General features: G+C 36.9%; 1 protein-coding gene across 1 annotated transcript in view; it reads left to right on the forward strand.

Annotated features, from left to right (window-relative positions):
* The window catches only part of TfIIB (transcription factor IIB), a 668,905-nt gene extending 650,672 nt beyond the window's left edge, over window positions 1-18,233 (forward strand). The window contains exon 5 of the mRNA XM_067766288.1: window positions 17,852-18,233. Within this exon, the coding sequence (XP_067622389.1) occupies window positions 17,852-18,013 (162 nt within the window). The 3' untranslated portion in view covers window positions 18,014-18,233. The remainder of the gene's footprint in view (window positions 1-17,851) is intronic.
* The last annotated feature ends 487 nt before the right edge of the window (window positions 18,234-18,720 follow it).

Below are 18,720 nucleotides of genomic sequence, written 5' to 3' on the forward strand. Positions count from 1 at the left end.
CTAAAAATCCTTAAACTTTTGAAAGGATCCTACAGAACCTGAAGCAGGATATCCACCTAATCATGGGGGGAGATTCCAATGCAGGAAATTGCAATTGGATTAAAGGCGAGGATAACCTTTTTACGAAATATCTTTGGAAAAATTTTACTTTCTGCAAAGGACTCCAACTTTGCAACGGCGAATGGTATAGTCAATGCAAAGGGTTGGATCACAGCGACAGTGGCAACAAGGGTGCAATTCAAATTTTAAAAATTCTCGAATACCACAAAGGAAAGAAGGAAAAATATTTTTGGTCTTTAATACTGATTGCATTCTCGTTATTAAATTATATGTTTGCAACTGCAAGACAACTACCGCCACCAACACGACCACCGCCGACGCATAACGAAGTGGAATAAACCTGGAATAAACCTTATGCGCTATACAACTTGTTGGAGGTTGGCCGGGTCCCCGAAGACCAAATGAAAAATATCATTCTAATTACTGCGTAGGACGATTGTTGGAATAAGCAGATACAGCAGATTATACATTTGTAAGATTATAATAGAAACATTTGGCAACCTAACGGCTGCCAGTTTAAGTGCAAAAAGTAGATTTTTGCCACTAAAGTTTGTTTATTTTTAAATGGGGATTGATGAGAAAGCGCCGATGCGCAACGGAGAGAATTTTCCACCAGAAATAAAACCACTGCACTTTAAATATACTAACACTTCATGTGCTTTAATATAAACTTTATTTTGCTTTAAAATCACTTTACAGGACAACTCGTATTTACAAATATGATTGCGATGCGGACGCAGTAGTAGTTACAGACAACTAAGTAGTTAAAGACAACTAGCTGAATTAGCAGAAGATGAGGCCACGTTTGTATTAATTGGATCGTTAAGATCTGGGTTTACGTTAGTAGAAGGGTTAACTAAGTTTGTACTATTTGGGTCGTTAGGATCTTGTTTTAAAGTAGAAGAAGTTAAAATTTCACTATTTGAATCGTTAAGATTTGAAGCTAAATTAGAAGTTGAATTTTTAATGGAAGAATTTTCGAAGCCTGGAAAATCTGTTGATAAAAAAATCTATTTTCCTGGTTTGTGACGTTTTCGGTCGAAGATGAAGCTAAACTTTCGTAGCTTGAGCCTGATTTATCTGAATCGGATTCTGAATCTGAAGTTTTTTGCACTTGTCTACCACTTCTAAGGTTGTACATATGAAATTACTAAAGCACTTGTTTGAATGTTGAATTTATATTTGAAGTTAAATTGTTGAGGAAAAAGAGCGAAAAAAATTAAAGAAATATTTAACAATTTATTAGAAGAATTAATTGAAACTGCAGTAAATTTTTATGAAAAATTTGTAAAAAGTAATTGAATTCAAAATGGCTCAAAAGTATGTAAGTATTAATTGGTAAAAGTCTTAAAATGTACTCACGGACGCACCGCTTTATTCAAAAAAATCTCAATTTGGGTTTTCACGGAACCACCGCATGTATTAAAAATTGAATTGGTTTTTCACGGAAAGACCGCATGTAATAAAAATTGAATTGGTTTTTCACGGAACCACCGCATGTAATAAAAAAAATCTTAATTGGTTTTTAACGGAACCCACCGTATGTATCAAAAAAAAATTAATTGGTTTTTTCGAAAACCACCTTGTGCATCAAAAAGAAATTAATTGATTTTATCAAAAACCACCCTAATATCAAAAAAAAAAATTAATTGGTTTTATCGAAAACCACCCTAATATCAAAATCCAAAATTTATATGCTATTGAAACAATCCAAGTTAATTATATGATAAGCCAATGCATTGCATTTAATGGTAATTAAAATGTCTTATATACGTATATATGTTTGAAAAAGAAAACCGTAAGCAAGAATAATTTTAAATAAATACATATATATACTTAATTTTCGCTGCTGCTAGTTTCCGTCACTGCTGCTGCTGCGCTGGCAGACCTGAATCGCTGCTGGTGTTGTTGCTGCTACTGATTGCGGTAAAAATGGCGTTGTATTGGTGGAGTGGTTTTTCGCGTTCCGTTATGTGAGTAGGTGGAGGAATGCCGTTAGAAATTCCGATGGTTGGTGGTACAGTTTGCCCTTACGTAGGCGAATTAGTTGTTCGAATTTATAATTCTTTTTTTTTTGTTGTATTATCTCTGCTTCTTTTTATATTTGTTGTAGTCGTAGATTTAATTGAGGGAAAAAAAATTTTTCCTGCTGCTTTTTATAAATTTGTATTGTGAAATTTAGTTAAATTAATTATGAATTTATGGACTTTAGTTAGGAATTTGTATTAACTCTGTTTTTCCTTGTAGATTTGCATGTGTTTTATTAGAAAATTGTGTTACTTCTGTTTTTCGTTATAGATTTGCGTATATTTGTTAGAAAAATTAAATTATTTCCGTTTTTATTAAAAGTGTTTAGATATTTGTTAGAAAAATTTAATTACTTCCGTTTTAATTAAAAATGTTTAGATATTTGTTAGAAAAATTGTATTATTTCCGTTTTCATTAAAAATGTTTAGATATTTTTTAGAAAAATTTTATTATTTCCGTTTTCATTAAAAATGTTTAGATATTTTTTAGAAAAATTTTATTTAAATTTGTTTTTTTTCACTGCACCACCACTTTGCAAATTTTCACTCCACTCTAATCACCGAAAAGAATGACCGGTTCGCCACGATGCCAAGATGAAAAATGAACGAGGCTCCAGCCTCACGGTCGCAATATAATGTAAGGCTTCTGCCTTCCGAGCCAAAAACTCACCCGTGGTTATGTGGGGTTAAATCCTACCCTCGTGGAGGTTGCCGCCTCCATAACGTTGCACTGGTGCCCATTTTTAAAAGGAAAACACTCTTCGGTCGGTTGTAACTGTTTTATTAAATTATTACTTTAAACTGTAATTATTATTGAGTTTAATACAATTTAATTACTCAAGCTCTAAAAAGTTCACGACCAAGCACGTAGTTGCACAAATTTATAATGATGGCGGTGAAACATAAAAATGCCGATGGCACTATTGCCATTCGTCATTTTTGTATTTCGTTATGTACAACATACTTTGCCTACTGTCTTACACATCGTATTACAATAGCTGACTACTTATTAGAATATTCTATGAACATGTTTCCTACTCTTTCTTACAGAGTGCACCATTCACAATGTCACATCTTGCATTGTCCGCAATGGCGTTGCCAGATGTGTCGTTATGTATAAAATGGGAAATTTTATCACTACATCGTAATGGAAGAACAACTAGAGCGGCTTTTGACCGCTTACAATTTTGAAAGGACCGTTACGTGACTATCTTATACATTTTTGATATATGAAAAAGATGAAAGGGTAGGGTTGCCGTCCGCACGCAATTTATACATAAATACAGGGGATTAAATTAATTGATACTCATGTCTTCAACATGGCGGCCCGACTGCGCCGTTACGCGGTGCAGCATCTTCTGCAATTTGAAGACAAATTGGTCAAGAATAATGAATACTCGAGTAAGCATGTTTAAAAATAAAAATAAAATAGGTACCCAAGTTCTCAAAGATCTAATATTTGCATTAACCCCAGAAGTTATGCATGTGACAAATGTCGACAGAAATTCTTCATAAATATCATGACGATCCAATCTGGGAAGGCCACCCAGAAACCGCATGACACATAAGATCTAATAAAAAATATTGCTGGAAAAAATGAAAATAGTATGAAAAATTTTTGCATCCACTGTTCTAACTGGTTTAACCACTTATCACTATATAACTACTTCTTGACCAAGCAGCAACTGAATCTACCCAATCTACTGTATATAATACGCTCAGATATCCCGCTTTTCCATCAATGTCAATTTTCTTTATCTTATTCTATACGTTACAATTTTAATTTGAAATGGGCTACCAATACAAAAGCTTTGTTTAACCGTTCTCATCTAGGAGGTCATAATTTTAGATAATAGGATTTTTTGATCTAGTTAAATAGATAGTAGATATATAGGGCCCTGTAGAATAGGAAAAATAATTTTATTAATAACCCGCGGAATAGAAAATATCAATAGGAAAAATTATTTTATAAATAATCTTTAGAGTAGTAAATATCGATAAAAACAACAATTTTACATTAATTCCCTATAAGGTAGAAAATATTAATAAGAAAAAAAAATTTACATTAATTCCGTATACTGTAGAAAATAGAAACGTAGAAAACATAATTCAGAATAGTAATGATCCTCTAAGCAATAAAAACAAGAAAATCAAAGTACATAAAAGTAGGCTTAAACTCATAGAATAAGAACATTTCAATTTTGTAAACACAAAGAAAATTCTTATCGTATGCAAAAGAAAAATACAATAATAAAACAAACAAAAATTTTGAATGACATAAATCATCTAATAGCCCAATTGAAAATCTAGTAAACAAAACAAAAAATTTGTAGCATAAGTAATTACCTAAACCAAAGAACAAAAAGAAGAAGAAAAAAATATAAACTCAAGTATGTCACACTGACAAAAATAAAAAAAATCTTTATTTACAAAACCAACACAACTTATTAATAAACAAACCACTTGAGACTCTGTCTTAAATTTAATTGAAACAGAATGACTTTACACTCAATGTAAAGTTACCCTCTAAAAATTGGTGGTGTTACATACATATATCTTGCATGCATTCTAAACGTTTCTCACGCTGCAGTGCATTCGACACTCTGCTTATGTCGTAAGTATGAATGTGTTCATAATAAGCAATGTCAACATAATTATGTCCCCACTGGCAGGCAAGCAAGCGAAGCGCGTGCGATATATGAGCCACGCTTATGCACCATCGACCATGCGAACGGTTGCTATGTACAAACGTTTACATCGTTCATGCTATATGTATGTACGTATGTTTAGTATATAGGAACTTTAGTACATAAGAATTTGTTTAGAATATTTTAGTATAAATAAGCCGAAATTTTGTGAATAAAGTGAATTCAATCTTGGTGCCGCTTCAATGGCACTACCCTAATTCATTTTCTTATTACAGACAACCTACATCAGCACTTCTCTTGCTCCCCGAGTCCGTTGCATCACTTAACTCGTATTTGTCGTCCTTGGATTGCGACTCAGTCTTCCTCTTTACATCGTCCTTACTACAATCAGGTAATGAGTCGTTCCTCTTGGTCGTACGACCACCTGCCCGATAAGGCGGGATCAGCGGTCCAGTATTATATACGTGGAAAGAACCATCCGATAGAGCAGCGCCCCTTACTGTGGTAAGGCCATGAATACTTCCCGAGGTGGCCCGGTATCGGGAAGGCTCCGTTCGAATACAGCCGAATTTATCCCCTGGCTGCAAAGCGTCCAATAGGCACGGTCCGCATAACACCCTGGATATATTACCCTAATCCATACCCATATTACCTAATCCATTATACATATATATTCATTCACATAGAAATTTAAAATTTTTGTCTAACAAACGAATAATTATTAAACGAATATCGAAGCGTATCACTCATTATCAAACGATTAGCATTTTAAAAAATTAAAAATTATTAGTTGGGGGGCTAACTTCACATAGATATTTAAATTTTATTTTCTAACAAACGAATGACTAAGCGTATCAATCATTATCAAACGATTATAAATCGATTAGCGTTTTAAAAAAATATTAGTTGGTGGGCTAAATTCACATAGATATTTAAATTTTTTTTCTAATAAACGAATAACTATCAAAGCGTATCAATCATTATCAAACGATTAGCGTTTTAAAAAATTAAAAATTATTAGTTGGAGGTGTGGGCTAACTTAACAGCGCTGAAGGTGAGGGAGTGCAAGTGAAGCACTCGTACAATGATAGATGTCAAAGTAGCTCAGATATTAACAGATACGCCTTCGGGTTCCACATGTACAATATGTGGAGCTATTCCACGACAAATGAATGATTTGACTAAAGTGACTGCTAGGCCTGAAAATGAAGAATACGGACTGTCTACTTTGCATGCCTGGATTTGTTGTATGGAAATGATTTTACATATTTCCTATAATCTGTCTTTCCAAACATGGTCAGCAACAAGCGAAGAAAAGAAACGACTAAAGCAAGTGAAGAAAACCCTGGTACAAAGACGTTTCCGGGAAGAGCTAAGATTGATCATCGACAAAGCAAGACAAGTAAGTGGTAATACTAATGACGGTATTACTGCCATAAGATTTTTTGACAATGCTAGCTGCTCTGCTGAAATTAAGGGAGTGGATATAAATTTGATTAAACGACTTTACATAATTCTGCAAGCTCTTTTATCGGGTGTAATGATAAATGCTGAAAAATTTGGAAGTTATGGTATGGAGACTGCCAGGATCTATGTGAGCAATTATGAATGGTACTACATGCCATCTTCAGTTCACTAAATTTTGATTCATGATGGAGAAAGTGTCATAAAGCATTTTGCAGTACTTCCTATTTGTCAACTTTCGGAAGATGCACAAGAACCCCGTAATAAGGATTATTAAAAACTTCGTCTACACCATGCTAGAAAATGCTGAAGATCCGCTGCAAACGAGGACGTATTTCACACTCTTCTTTATACTTCAGATCCTTACATAAGCAGCATTAGAAAACTGTATACTAAAAACGTGAAGGAACTTGATGAAGACACCTTAGGTCTTTGGAAAGTGAACGAATTAATTTTAGATCCCGAAGTTCATCAAGTATAAATAACATAATAAACATATATGTGACCCGGTATATGAAAAGGTGGCTTATGACTCAAAAAATAAATTGCGAGAAACAGCTGTTAAAGATAAACAATGCATTTTTTCAGTTTCTTAGTAGTTTTTTTTTTTTTTTTTTTTGAGTCATAAGCCACCTTTTCATAGGCCTGGTCACATATATACAATAACAATAGTAAACATTACAATTAATTAATTAATCGGTGTCCAATTTTAGTCACCATATTTTTATGTATTTATTGTTTATATTGGTTTTTGTAGGCGTCAAAATAATAGTATTCATTGTTAAAAAATAAATATTGGATATTTTTGATAATTTTGAATTTCGTTTATTTTTTAAGGTATGGTTTTAAAGTAAATCATAATAAATTACATTCCATTTGAATCCATATACCCTATTCTATATTTGTTCAAAAATTTAGAACATAATATTCAGAAATAAAAAAGTTATTGATTTTTAATCAGAAACAGGCCTCTATTTTCCATAGGGATGCAGAAGAATGAGAAGAAATTGAGAGATCGCGGGTTCGAATCGAGCTCAAGGCCTAAAAATAATTTTTTATCATTATTATTGTTATGATAAATTTTTTCTTAATTGAAAAAATTTTTAAATTAGAATAGAAGAAAGAAAAAATTTTAGACAACTGCCAAAGCTCGTTGTATAGATCCATTTCGGGAACTGCTAAATTCCTTCATCGGCAACGTTTAGGCGCCGCTGCTATAACCATTCAGCCATCACAGCGGTTTTTTGTTTGTCTTCATTAATCCTACTTCTATTCTGGTTCGTGCCAATTGATATTGTGGCAGCTCTGCCAGCCACCTAGCACGGAGTAGTAAACGAACAACCACAACAATACATTTTGACATTTCATTGTATCTTGCTATGTTATTATTCTTCTTATACTTTCTTAGCGACCAGACGTGTCGAGTAACTTGAAATTGAATTATATTAATCTTTGTAATTATTAATAGGTGTTGTTAAATAAATTGAATGAAACACCAAAGTGGTGACCCCGACGTGATCTTCAACAAGAAGATTTTTCAGTTTTCGACACGTTTGCAAAGAGTTTTAGCAACGATAGTGCAAAACCACGGAAAATTCCCAACACGAAATTCAACGAATTTGCGAGGAAGCGTATACACACATACATCGGCACAGAATATTTTGAAAAGCAACGTTCAACGAATGAGCGAGAAGCGAATGCACACATTAAACGTAGGAAGAACATTTTGAACGTTCTAGAATATTATCTTTTTGATGTTGCGGTTGAACGAGTTTTTTTCAATCGGCAATTTTTAACTCAAGCTAAATTAGGGTTATGCATGCCGGCCGATACGATTTGCGTAGTGCTACAAATAAAGATTCGAGTGAAGAAGATTTATTTCATGACAGTGTGATGGCGGAATTGAGCGACGAAGTAAAGCAGCAATTGCAGCAAGTTCAAACAAGCATTGAATCACTGCAAAACAATTACGTTTGTCAACAAGAGTAAACTGGCAACGTATGCACGTACCAAATTTCAATAAACAGAATCCGCAGTTATGGTTCGCACAACTAGAGCGATCATTTCATTTGAGCGACATTACTTCGGACGCCGATAAGTTTGACTGGGTAACTATACATCTCGATCAAGAAATTCTGTTAGCAGTAGAAGATCTTGTAACTCAGCCCCCAAATGAAAATAAATACACCACTCTTAAAGGTAGGTTACTAGCGAAATTTTCTGAATCTTCAGAGAGTAAATTACGGCGATTGTTGCAAGGCGGTGGCACTGCGGATATGAAGCCGTCTGAGATGTTATGGTACATGCAGCGTCTCGCACCGGACCCAGGCAGTGCAGCCGTTATTAGAACATTGTTTTTAGGCCAAATGCCCAATTCTATACGCCCACTTTTAACAGTATGGAAAGAAGACGATCTGGGCAAATTAGCGATTATTGCTGACAAGATGTTAGAAGCAGTCAGCTCTAACTCTCTTAATATGATAGCGGTACAAGGAAACGTATCAAGTGCTGCTTCGTCTTCAGTTAACGCGTTGTCGAGCGACGGAAATTCCTTGGGAGAAATTGTCAATACACTTAAGTCACTATCTGAGTCGGTCAAGAAACTGCAGATCGACATCAACAAAATTAAGAATAATCCGACAAAACGTTCAACCTCCCGGGCTCCTTCCTCCAGTAGGGACAAAACAACAACTAGTAATGATGGAGGGAAACATCTATGTTATTTTTATAACAAATTTGGCGATAAAGCACGCAACTGTCGTCCAAATTGTACGTACACTAATTCGTCAAACTAGAGCCGCTGCTGCCAGTCCCGCTGGTGGGTAGCAGCGATAACAGGACCAGCAACAGAACTAAACCGAGTGATGATTCACTTCATGAAACAAGACTACATGTATACGATCGTCACATTTGCTTCCAGTTCCTAGTAGATTCGGGTTCGATTATTTCCGTTATACCACGTAAATTCACTAATTTAAAATTAAAACCAAATGAGCTTCAGCTGTATGCTGCTAACCAAACAGTCATACAGACATACGGAAACCATATCCTCAAACTAGATTTAGGGTTAAGACGAGCGTTCAACTGGACGTTTACCATTGCTGATACTCATATAGCGATTATTGGGGCAGATTTTCTGACTCACTATAATTTATTAATTGAACTTAAATCAACAACGTCTTATTGACAGGACCACTGGTCTTACCACAAGCGGAAAATTAGTCGACACTGCCGAGTTTGATATTTCTACAGTTAACAGCGCTAACGAGTTTGCAGGACTTTTAACACGTTTTGTAGAGATTACAAAACCCTCACGTAAATTCAACAATAATAGTAGCGTTAATAACGTAAGACACCATATAGAAACAAAGGGAAATCCAATTGCCGATCGGCCGCGACGTTTAGCTGGGGATAAGCTTTCTAGTGCAAAGAATGAAATTAATTTTCTTCTCGAACAGGGTATTTGCCAACCATCAAAAAGTCCATGGGCAAGTCCACTCCACATGGTCGAAAAAAAGTCGGGAGGTTGGCGAGCTTGTGGGGACTATCGTAAATTAAATGCGATCACCATTCCAGATCGATACCCAATTTCCCACATCCATGACCTATCAGAGAAATTATATGGAAAACAAATTTTTTCTACAATTGACTTGGTGCGCGCATATTATCAAATCCCCATGTGCGAAACGGATATGGAAAAAACTGCAGTATGCACTCCTTTCGGGCTTTATGAATTTCTCTACATGCCGTTTGGGCTTAAGAACGCTACTCAAACCTTTCAAAGGTTTATGGACGGTATTTTTAAAGACATCGATTTCGTGTACGTATATATAGATGATATTCTGGTAATGTCCACGTCAGTACGCGAGCATGAAGATCACCTTCACACAGTTTTTTCCATATTACAGCGGCATGGTTTGACAATTAATGTGAATAAGTGTCAACTTGGAAAACCTGAAGTAAATTTTCTGGGGTATGTCATCAACGGCGATAGTGTACGTCCACCCGCCGAGCGAGTAGAAGTCATAAGGAATTACAAACCACCTGACACAGTTTGCGAACTTAGCCGATTTCTCGGTATCATCAACTACTATCGGCGGTGTATTCCAAAGGCATCACAACTACAGTCGCAATTGAGCGAGTTCACACGCAACATGCGAAAGAATGACAAAAGTAAAATCAACTGGACTAGTGAAACTCTCAAAGCTTTTGATGATTGCAAGCGTAGTTTAGCAGAAGCTACGATCTTGGCTCACCCAGCTCCAGATACAAAGCTTGCAGTGGTAAGTGATGCTTCAGACATAGCGATCGGTGCGGCGTTAGAACAACTTTGCGATGACATTTGGCAGCCTCTAGGGTTTTTTTCAAGAAAAATTACTAGTACTGAAAGGAATTACAGCACTTACGATCGAGAGCTTCTGGCCGTCTATGAAGCCATACGGTATTTTAAACATATGTTGGAAGCACGCGTGTTCGTCATCAAGACAGATCATAAGCCACTTATTCACGCCTTTAAGCAGAAGCCCGAGAAAGCGTCGCCGCGACAGTTAAGACAGTTGGACTACATTTCGCAATTCTCTACGATGATTATGCACGTATCCGGTGACTCTAACGTAGTAGCTGACACCCTGTCACGTCTGAATGCTATTTCAATGCCAACCAGCGTAAATTATTCGGAGCTTGCGCATGCACAGGCCAAAGATATTGATCTACCTCTACTTCTACAGGGAAGCACTTCGTTAAAGTTGCAGACAATGCATTTCGAAGGCAACAGCGTTTACTGCGACATTTCTACTGGAAATATAAGGTTATACGTACCTAAAGAGTTGCGTCACAAAGTATTTGCATCGGTACATGGACTTTCACACCCGGGTGGTAAGGCAACCCTAAAACAACTACGAAAAAAGTATGTTTGGCCTTCGATGTGCAAAGACGTGGCGATTTGGGCAAAGGCTTGTTTACCTTGTCAACGAGCAAAGATTCATAGACACAACTCCATTTTACCGGATAAAATCGACATGCCGGACAACAGGTTTGATCATGTGCACATTGACATCGTTGTAATGCCCCAGGTAAACGATTATCGTTACTGTTTGACTATGATCGACCGATTTTCACGCTGGCCCGAAGCCGTTCCCCTGCAAGACATATCTGCGATGACTATAGTAAAAGTTTTTTGGACTCATTGGATCGCTAGGTTTGGCTGTCCAAAGACCATCACGACTGACCAGGGCACACAATTTGAGTCAGCACTTTTTAGAGCTCTCACGAACATGATCGGATGTCAACGCATACACACCACAGCCTATCATCCCCAATCTAATGGGATGATAGAGCGATGGCATCGATCCTTCAAAACAGCGCTCATGTGTGACCCAGCAACTCCATGGCTAGATCTACTACCGACCGTGTTACTCGGATTACGAACATGCTATAAGGAGGATCTTCGAGCTTCCACTGCAGAAATGTTGTATGGTGGTCCTATCAGATTACCCAATGAGTTTTTTGAAGACCTAGACAAAACTATCGATCCACAAAATTTTCTGGAAAAGCACCGCGAATATATGCGCAACACTCGGCCTATTCCAGCTGCTCATCATAACTCGAAGAAAAGTTTATTTTTGCTCAAAAACTTATATGACTGTTCACACGTACTGGTGAGAACAGATGCAGTTCGAGAGCCCTTAGAAGCTCCTTACACTGGCTCCTACGAGGTTATAGATCGTCCCACTGATAGAGTTTTTAACGTGAAGATGAATAACAAGAAAGTTGCTGTATCGGTTGACAGATTAAAGCCAGCTTTCATCATACGTGAAGATACAGATACCAGTTCCGATGAGGCAGCTACGAAACCGATCCCTCGAACATACGAGAAGTCAAGGCGCGTATGATTCCTGAACCAACAGTGACTTCGTCATTAAAAGGGGAGTACTGTGGCAGCTCTGCCAGCCACCTAGCACGGAGTAGTAAACGAACAACCACAACAATACATTTTGACATTTCATTGTATCTTGCTATGTTATTATTCTTCTTATACTTTCTTAGCGACCAGACGTGTCGAGTAACTTGAAATTGAATTATATTAATCTTTGTAATTATTAATAGGTGTTGTTCAATAAATTGAATGAAACACAAAAATATTCACAACACTGCGACATCTGTTGCAGAATGGATGTGAAAATTGGACTTGTTTGATGGCAATGCTGCGATAGTGTCATATTTTATTGACACTTTTTCCCCGTGCTCTGGGATGTATTAACAATTTTTGTTGTTATATCGGCCTACTGATTTGTAAAATCGCGGGTTCGAATCGAGCTCAAGGCCTAACAATAATTTTTTATCATTATTATTGTTATGATAAATTTTTTCTTAATTGAAAAAATTTTTAAATTAGAATAGAAGAAAGAAAAAATTTTAGACAACTGCCAAATGCTGAATGATTATAGCAGCGGCGCCTAAACGTTGCCGATGAAGGAATTTAGCAGTTACCGAAATGGATCTATACAACGAGCTTTGGCAGTTGTCTAAAATCTTTTCTTTCTTCTATTCTAATTTAAAAAATTTTTCAATTAAGAAAAAATTTATCATAACAATAATAATGATAAAAAATTATTGTTAGGCCTTGAGCTCGATTCGAACCCGCGATCTTACAAATCAGTAGGCCGATATAACAACAAAAATTGGAAATTGAGGGAAGAGAAAAGAGAGAAGGAGATTGAGAAAGAGATAGAATGAGACGAAGATGGAGATAGATGAAGCGAAAAAGGCGGAGGGAGGAGTGAATAAAAGGATTAGGAAAAAGTGAAGAGGGGGAGAGCAGAGTCCGACGGAAAAAGCTTATTAAAATGTATGCAGATAGGCCAAATTTAGGACAGGACAACGTCTTCCGGGTCTTCTAGTAATTCTATAATATAAAAATAAGTCGGGTTTTCCTTCCAGACGCTATAACTCCAGAATGCACCAAGCGATTTCCACGGTTTTGCATTCGTTGGAAAGGTCTCGGGCTCCGTGACGTTTTAGCAAAGAAAATTCAGGATCGACGCATAGGGTCTCGAGATATAGGCCAAAACGTGGACCCGGGTACCCCTAGAATGTGTTTATAGTATATGGATATGAAATGAAAGCTGTTGATGAGTGCTTTATTATAGGGTAATTTTCATACCCCTGGGTGACTAGGGTCTCGAGATATAGGCCAAAAAGTGGGCCCGTGAACGCCTAGAATGTGTTTTTACATTATGGGTATCAAATTGAAGTTGTTGCTGTATGCTTTAGTACAGAATAAGTTTTACACCGCTGGGTGACTAGGGTCTCGAGATATAGGCCAAAACATGGACCCGTATACACATATAATGTGTTTTTACATTATGGGTATCAAATTGAAGCAATTGATGTGTGCTTTAGTACAGAGTAAGTTTTACGGGTGACTAGGGTCTAGAGTTATAAGCCAAAACGTGGATCAGGGTAACACTAGGATGTGTTTTTACATTGTGGATACCAAATGAAAGCCGTTGATGTGTGCTTTATTACAGAGTAAGTTTTACACCGCTGGGTGACTAGGGTCTCGAGTTATAGGCCATAACGTGGATCAGGGTAACACTGGGATGTGCTTTTACATTATGGATATCAAATGAAAGCTGTTGATGTGTGCTTTAGTACAGAGTAAGTTTTACACCGCTGGGTGACTAGGGTCTCGAGTTATAGGCCAAAACGTGGATCAGGGTAACACTAGGATGTGTTTTTACATTATGGATATCAAATGAAAGCTGTTGATGTGTGCTTTAGTACAGAGTAAGTTTTACACCGCTGGGTGACTAGGGTCTCGAGTTATAGGCCAAAACGTGGATAAGGGTAACACTAGGATGCGTTTTTACATTATGGATATCAAATGAAAGCTGTTGCTGAGAGCTTCAAAGTAATTTTCATTGTGATATTCGATTTAGTCGAATCAACCTGGCAAAACTGATAAATATGCATGCGAAGCCGAAATAAAGACATGAATTAATAATACTGTAACGAATTTACTGCAAATCCTCTTATTTGCAACCTTCTGCTAAGTTCGAATCACTAAACTGTTGAATAAATAACTCCAATATTTAATAATGCAAAATGGCCTTTATTAAAATACTTCCAAAATAACACTTATATTGCTCGACAGATAACGTGCTTAATCGAAACTGATTGTAGCGCCTCTACTGTTTCTGCCTTTTATACTCTTAATTTCCTCGTTGCATCTTCTAGGCGCTTCTGTTCTAGGATCTACTAGTTGGTTATCTGTTGTAATTATAACTACAGATGCACGTGTATAGCTGTCATATGCACGTGTGTTTGTGAGCGACACTTCCACAATTATAATTGCATATCTCAGATAAGATATCTGCATCTGTTTGTCCGTTGCTTCTCCGCTGCGTGTACGTACATATGTGTGGACCTAATGATTGATTCGTTTATGTAGATATGTACATAATGATTGATTTATGGATGTGCATACAAGTCACTCTTAGCATCGGCTTAGAGATGACAGTACCCCTTAGTGTTGCTAATATTCGTAACAATACCAACATACCTATTTACCATACGTCCTATTCGATTTGCCTGAAATCTATAATATAAAAAAAAATAAGTCGGGTTTTCCTTCCTGACGCTGTAACTCTAGAACGCACGAACCGATTTCAATGGTTTTGCATTCGTTGGAAAGGTCTTCGGCTCCGTGAGGTTTATAGCAAAGAAAATTCAGGATCGACGCACATTGTCTCGAGATATAGGCCAAAACGTGGACCCGGGTACATCTGGAATGTGTTTATAGAATATGGATAACAAATGAAAGCTGTTGATGAGTGCTTTAGTAGAGGGTAATTTTCATACCCCTGGGTGACTAGGGTCTCGAGATATAGACCAAAACGTGGGCCCGTGATCGCCTTGATAGTGTTTTTACATTATGGGTTTCAAATTGAAGCTGTTGATGAGTACTTTAGTTCAGGGTAGTTTTAATACCTATTGGTGACTAGGGACTCGAGATATAGGCCAAAATGTGGACCCGGATACACCTAGAATGTGGTTTTACATTATGGGTATGAAATTGAAGCTGTTGCTGTATGCTTTAGTACAGAGTAAGTTTTACACCGCTGGGTGACTAGGGTCTCGAGATATAGGCCAAAACATGGACCCGGATATACCTAGAATGTGTTTTTACATTATAGGTATCAAATTGAAGCTGTTTATTTGTGCTTTAGTACAGAGTAAGTTTTACAACGCTGGGTGACTAGGGTCTCGAGATATAGGCCAAAACGTGGACCAGAGTGTCCCTGGAATGTGTTTATAGAATATGAATAACCAATGAAAGCTGTTGATGAGTGCTTTAGTAGAGGGTAATTTTCATACCTTTGGGTGACTAGGGTCTCGAGATATAGGCCAAAACGTGGACTCGGGTACTCCTAGAATATGTTTATAGGATATGGATATAAAATGAAAGCTGTTGATGAGTGCTTTAGTAGAGGTTAATTTTCATACCCCTGGGTGACTAGGGTCTAGAGATATACGCCAAAACGTGGACCCGGGTACCCCTAGAATGTGTTTATGGAATATGGACAATAAATGAAAGCTGTTGATGAGTGCTGTAGTGGAGGGTAATTTTCATTCCCCTGGGTGACTAGGGTCTTGAGATATAGGCCAAAACGTGGACCCGGGTACGCCTAGAATGTGTGTGTAGAATATGGATAACAAATGAAAGCTGTTGATGTGTGCTTTATAGTTGTACACCACTGGGTGACTAGGGTCTCGAGATATAGGCCAAAACGTGGACCCGGGTACCCCTAGAATGTGTTTATAGAATATGGATAACAAATGAAAGCTGTTGATGAGTGCTTTGGAGGGTAATTTTCATACCCCTGGGTGACTAAGGTCTCGAGATATAGGCCACAACGTGGCCCCGTGAACGCCTAGATAGTGTTTTTACATTATGGTTTTCAAATAGAAGCTGTTGATGAGTACTTTAGTACAGGGTAGTTTTAGTACCTATTGGTGACTAGGGTCTCGAGATATAGGCCAAAACGTGGACCCGGATACCCCTAGAATGTGTGTATCAAATGAATGCTGTTGCTGAGAGCTTTAAAGTAATTTACATCGTGATATTCGAGTTAGTGGTATCAACCTGGCAAAACTGATAAATATGCATGCGAAGCCGAATTAAAGACATGAATTAATAATACCCACATTCCTATTTACATACGTCCTATTCGATTTGCCTGAAATTTGGTATATAAATTTCCCTATATTAGTATTTACGATAATTTTTGCCGGGAAGTAGATTAGAGACGAACTGGGACTGAGACTGAGACTCGAGTGGGACTGGGACTGAGACTCGGAATGGGACTGGAACAAAATACATACCACCCCCTGGGACTGGCAATACTGATCTCTCCAGTTTTTTCGCCTCGCGAAACCTGGCATTGTCACCGACTAAATCTTTCGCGACCTTATTTACAACATGGACCCCCCAAATGTCGACCATATTGAACATCCACGTCGATGGTACTACGCTACCGACTGTCCTACACCCCAAAATCTTGGGTGTGACGTTTGATCAGGATCTACATTTTGGTGCGCACGCAACCGCAATTGTTCCAAGAATTCAGAGCCGTAATAAAATCCTCAAATCCCTTGCTGGCAGTACCTGGGGAAAAGATAAAGAAACGCTCTTCACCACATACAAAGCAATTAGCCAGCCGATTACGTGCTACGCGTCACCCATATGGTCGCCAAGCCTAAAAACCACCCAGAAACAGCTGTTAAAGATAAACAATGCATTTTTTCAGTTTCTTAGTAGTTTTTTTTTTTTTTTTTGAGTCATAAGCCACCTTTTCATAGAAACAGCTGTTAAAGATAAACAATGCATTTTTTCAGTTTCTTAGTAGTTTTTTTTTTTTTTTTTGAGTCATAAGCCACCTTTTCATAGGCCTGGTCACATATATACAATAACAATAGTAAACATTACAATTAATTAATTAATCGGTGTCCAATTTTAGTCACCATATTTTTATGTATTTATTGTTTATATTGGTTTTTGTAGGCGTCAAAATAATAGTATTCATTGTTAAAAAATAAATATTGGATATTTTTGATAATTTTGAATTTCGTTTATTTTTTAAGGTATGGTTTTAAAGTAAATCATAATAAATTACATTCCATTTGAATCCATATACCCTATTCTATATTTGTTCAAAAATTTAGAACATAATATTCAGAAATAAAAAAGTTATTGATTTTTAATCAGAAACATGCCTTTATTTTCCATAGGGCGGCGTCCGCCACCAAAAGGTGCATAGAAAAAATTAAAACGAGTTGTTTACGTTTCGTAGCTTATATTTACCATAGTAAACTTTGCAATATCAAACGCACATAACTATGAGCTCTCTTATTATGGTTAAACTTGTAACACAAATAAAAACATTTCTTTGTTAACATCTGTAAATGTCACCATATAAATTCCATGGCAAAACTTGCGTTGCCGTGTTCAGATTTTATGAAAAAGTTCGTATCTTCCCTAATGAAAATTTTAGTTTTCTATATCATGTAAATTTTATGTTACATCTTTTTACAAGAAATCATAAGTTATGCACGTCCCATTAGATGTTAAAAACGAATTTTTTTTTCCAGGCTTCCGACAATAAAAGGAGTCAAAAGGAAATTGGCGATATTGCAGGTGTGGCCGACGTAACGATAAGACAGTCCTACAAACTGATGTATCCACACGCGTTAAAATTATTTCCAGAGGATTTCAGATTTACTACTCCTATTGAACAGCTTCCACAAATGTAAACTTATTTTAATAACTATTATTTCTTATAAAATACATTGGGCAAATATTGAGTAGGCTACAAATGAAAGATTTTGCGACTTAGCATCACAATGTTCGCCAGAATACAAATTATGTAATCAAGCTCTATTCAAATTAAGTAATCGTAGTCGAATGGAAATGAACCACCATCCAGAAAAACGTGTCTAACCAATGTATCGAATAAAAATATTTATCACATTATTTACTTGTTTTTTTTTTTCTTTTTGGAAGCACAAGCAAGTTAACGTGAAAAAAAACGCTTCAATCTTAATATATAAAAAACACGTGCAACAACATTTTTGGCCGCGATGGACTCCTAAACTACTGAACCGATTTTGAGGGGGCCCGCGATTTAGAGAAACTATGACTTTCTTTTACTTCAGAAGAGTCTTTAGTTATGTAGAGGGTAATTTTCATACCCCTGGGTAACTAGGGTCTCGAGATATAGGCCAAAACGTGTGCCAGTGAATGCCTAGACAGTGTTTATACAATATGGATATAAAATGAAAGCTGCTGATGAGTGCTTTAGTACAGAGTAATATATTATCCAGAGACGGACTGGGACTGGGATTAGGACTAGTACTGGGACTGAGACTCGGAGTGGAACTGGGACTGGGACTGGAATAAAATACATACCACCTCTGGGACAGGCAATAAGGGATGCAGAAGAATGAGAAGAAATTGAGAG

Source organism: Eurosta solidaginis, chromosome 2 (assembly GCF_040869045.1).
Source record: "Eurosta solidaginis isolate ZX-2024a chromosome 2, ASM4086904v1, whole genome shotgun sequence".
Lineage (NCBI taxonomy): Eukaryota > Metazoa > Arthropoda > Insecta > Diptera > Tephritidae > Eurosta > Eurosta solidaginis.